The 4289-nt window shown below is 38.1% G+C and overlaps 1 protein-coding gene across 1 annotated transcript; it reads right to left on the bottom strand.

The window, feature by feature from the left end:
• Positions 1-3575: 3575 nt before the first annotated feature.
• On the bottom strand, positions 3576-4085 carry LOC137742888 (uncharacterized). Its single transcript, XM_068482832.1, has one exon. It carries the CDS (start codon positions 4083-4085, stop codon positions 3576-3578), a length of 510 nt encoding a protein of 169 aa, XP_068338933.1.
• Between the last annotated feature and the right edge of the window lie 204 nt (positions 4086-4289).

The raw sequence follows: 4289 nt of genomic DNA, 5'->3' as shown, positions 1-4289 counted from the left end.
GCTGACGTCTGGGCAACGTCAGACACATTTTATATATTTTTTTTGCATCAGGCGCGTGCACTTCAAGTGCGTGTGGGCGCACATTGTTCGACACAAATTCAGAGCTGGGGCCTGCGACACTTTTATAAGATATTACCGTTGGGGAGGCCATGTGGCATCCCCATGTCCGTTGGATTTCAACGACTATATTTTATAGACCGTTGGATTTCCAATGTTAAAAAATTAAAAATTAAAAACCTTATTTAATTTCATCCGTTAGATCTGAGATCAACGGTCCACGTTATTCGACTTTATAAATAAAAAAAACAGTTTAAAATTATGAAATGTTACTGTTGTGCCACATGGCACAATCTGGAGTGTTGAAATTCAAAATTTTTTTAATCCAACGGCAGAGATTAATTATGTGAATAAAAATTTAAAAAAAATCCGAAAAAAAGTTTGAAAATTTTAAAAAAATATTTGATTTTATTTTTCTATAAATACCTTCACATTATCTTCTACTTTACACCACAATTTCGTATTTTCTCAACTAATTTCAACCACATTCCTATCTTTCTCTCAAAGTTTCAATCCAATTTTTTTTCCAACAAATTGACTAATGATGAAGGTACGAATTGGACGCTTTTTAAAGATGTTGCGTTGTGTACTAGCTGGGTTGAAGTTACTCATGATCCGATTATGGGTAATGAGATGCAATTGCGAGCAAGGTTCTAAAAAACGCTAGGCGCTAGTCGGGTGGGGGGCTAGTGCCTAGCGCCTAGGTGGCTAGTCGGGATCTAGGTGGGCGCCTAGATGGCCTAGGCGGATTTAGATAAATTTCTTGTATATCTCGTAAATAAGTACACATAAAAAAATTATACTTGTATGAAATCCATAAATAAGATAATAAAAGAATGATAAAATAAAAATAGTATCCAACAAGTGTTCAAAATTTAAAAGCACATTAAACATATATGCTATATAACTTAAGACATTTTAAATGGTTATATCTTATTTTTGAAACATAAAAGTAAAAATCCCACCAAAAACCGGTCTGAAAGTTTAGCTTGTTGAGGTCAGAAATCATAAAGAGACAATTATGGAGAGGTGCATGCATCCTTCCTTCACCATTTCATAAAGCACACCACACGTGATCCCTCCCTTCCACCCATAGTCCCATCACTCAAATTAGCCTAGAGACTCCCAAACCATTTTGACAAAACCGGAAACATTATTATTTTTTTTTTATTCTTTCCATCACTCAAATCAGCCTAGAGACTCCCAACAGCCTAGAGACTCCCAAACCATTTTGACAAAACTTGAAACTTTTTTTTTTTTTTTATTCTTTCCATCATTCAAATCAGCCTAGAGACTCCCAGACCATTTTGACAAAACCGAAAACTTTTCTTCTTTTTTATTCTTTCCTTCTCCTCATCGTCTTCGTTATCTTTCTGTTTCCTCTTCTTCAGTTCTTCTTCTTTTTTTCCGTTTTCCTTCTGTAAATTCTCCCTTCTTTTTTTCCTCTTCTTCTATTTTGTGCTGTCAAGTTCCTTTTCTTCGGTTGATTTAAGAAAGGGAGTCGCAAAAGCTAAGAAGATCGTGGTGCACAGAGAAAGGGAGTCGAAGTGGTGAGAAAGCTTTTACGATTCTAAGTATGTGTTTGGAATTTCTTCCTAGGAAACCATTTCACTTCGCCTAGACTGCCGCCTAGACCGCCCAGGCCGCCTAAGAGTGCCTAGGCGGACGCCTAACAGCTCCCCAATTTTTCTTAACGATTTGGACCTAATCGGATTGGCACACCTACGCCCAGCGCCTAGGCCATTTTTTAGAACACTGGTTGTGAGAAATGTGGAGTCTTATTCATACCAATTATCTTGAGAAAATTGGTGGGGAAAGAACCAAAGAATCGATGTCTAGTCGTTGGAAATTACTTAGCCAATCGTTTAGTATGTGGAGAGACGCCTTGGCACAAGCTAGTAGTAATCTTTGAAGTGGGGAAAATTTAGTGGATCAAGTAACAATATATTATTTATTTGTTTGTACTATACCCAAATTTACATTACCTACTTTGATTATAATTATTTCTTCTCTCGCATTGTGTAGGAACTTCAAGTACAAGCTTGGTATAATGGCAAAACCAAAAGCAAAAACAAATTATTCAACCGGTGGGAATGTTGGAATATTGTCAAAGATTGTCCTAAATTCAAAGTTGTGCCTGTTGGTCCTGAAGTTTTCATGAACAGCACCCCTCTACACTCTACGCCCAATCATTCCTCATATGTTCATGAAGATGACGCAGAAGAAGTGCCCGAAACGTTCCCCCCTAAACAAGCGTCGGGGTCGACCTGTTATCCAATTAGGCATCAAGGTAAGAAGGCTTCAAAGAGAAAAGGGAGTGCTTCAAACAATGATTATGCAAAGTATATGGAAGAACTTGCTCACCAAGGTGAATTGAGTTTGGTACGGGAAATGGCTAAATTTGAGGCTGATAAGGATAGAGAGAAGGCGAAAGCTACAGCTGTTGAGAAAAAATTTCAAGCTAATGAGAGAGAAAGAGAGCTACTTAGGCAAGAAAAAGGAACAAGTTAGAGAAAAGAATGGCTCAACGAGATCGTGACATTATGAACATGCCTTTAGAAGGGAAGTCTCCAAATTCTAAATATTTTTGGAAGTCGGAGAAAGCGGACGTGGTGCGAAGGAGGTGTGCAAGAGAAGCGAGAGCAAGTGGAGATGGTCCTAGCACGACAAGAGAAGATCATCCTAGCACCACAAATTGGTTAGGTGATGATGATCCATTCACGAGCCCATAATTTTCCAATCACTTTGGGTTGCACTTTATTATTTATTGAATAGAGTGCTTTATGTTATTTCCAATTATTGAATTTAGTACTTTATTTGAAATAAAGTAAATTTATTTAATTTGGTAATTTATTTATACTAAGAGAATCTTTATTCAAAGGATATAAACACACCAAATAAAATTACATAAACATACCAAATAATAAAAAACTCACTAAATGAACTAAAAAAACACACACCAATAAAATTACATAAACATACCAAATAATAAAAAACTCACTAAATGAACTAAAAAAAAACACACCAAATAATATTACATAAACATACCAAATAATAAAAAAACACACTAAATGAACTTAAGTATCTTGAGTGAGTTTCAATTCCCACTGGTGCTCTATTAAGTCAATTTGCCGGGCATTGTGCATATATGGCCTTTGAAGTGCAGTATATCGTTGAATGAGCCTTTCATTGTAACGTCCATCCCTTTCTAATGACTTGTGTTGCACGGGTTATCCATGCACGTCATCATGATGGATCGAAGTGACTCTAAATCAAACATTTTGGCAACACCACTTGGAGGATACCAAAACAACGCTCTACATCCTTTTTGCACCCCTCTTGACAGCTTGCAAAGTGTTTTTCCTTTGCACTTCATGGACATGGCACTGTTTTGACAAACGATGACCACCTTGGGTAAATGTTGTCTGCTAGGCAGTATGGCCATCATACTTATGTTCGTTGACCCAGTACATGACTTTTGGTGTCTTTCCTTACAGAACATCGTTGAACACTGGGGATTAAACAAGGACATTGAGGTCATTTTGAGCTCCTGGAACCCCGAAAAGGGCGTGCCAAATCCATGTATCAAAAGATGCCACCGCCTCCAAAATGATACTTTTTGCTCCTTTTATGTCCCCATAAGTGCCTTGACATGCACTTGGATAGTTTTTCCAGGTCCAGTGCATACAATCGATCCTTCCAATCATCCCAGGAAAACCTCGCATCGCGCACTTCATCAGAAGCCTTTGCAAGTCTATCTCAGTAGGTCTCCGGAAGTACTTTGTGGTGTAGATAGATTCAATTGCTCCGCAAAACCTCATCAGGGACTCAAGAATGGTTGATTTCCCCATCCTTGCTATCTCATCCACTTGGTCTGCAGATGCTCCATATGCAAGCATCCGCAAGGCATCATTAATTTTTTGCTTAGGAAGGAGATCCATAACACCAAAAGCATCATTCTTTTTCACACAGTAAGAATCATGGTTGTAAACAGAAATCATGATTTTGTTGAACAAATGTCGTTCCATTCTATAACGACGTCTAAAGTACGTATTAGGGAATGCACTGTTACAGACAAAATAATGGTCCAAGAGTTCCGTACCTCGTCGTTGCCTGCTTCTATCAAGGTTTACGGAACAGCTGGGCCTGCAGATCTGAACCACAGCTTGGATGACTTAACGGGAATGTGAGGCTTTGGCCATTCTTGCTTCGTCATCTCTCCTTTTATGCTC

The sequence above is a fragment of the Pyrus communis genome, chromosome 8 (genome assembly GCF_963583255.1).
Source record: "Pyrus communis chromosome 8, drPyrComm1.1, whole genome shotgun sequence".
Taxonomy (NCBI): Eukaryota; Viridiplantae; Streptophyta; class Magnoliopsida; order Rosales; family Rosaceae; genus Pyrus; species Pyrus communis.
The sequence above is the reverse complement of the archived record's forward strand: the minus strand, read 5'-3'. Positions and strand labels throughout refer to the sequence as shown.

What these genes read in the sequence shown, in the direction of transcription:
- LOC137742888 (XM_068482832.1), bottom strand. Translation starts at nt 4,085, where the DNA reads ATGGAACGACATTTGTTCAACAAAATCATGATTTCTGTTTACAACCAT.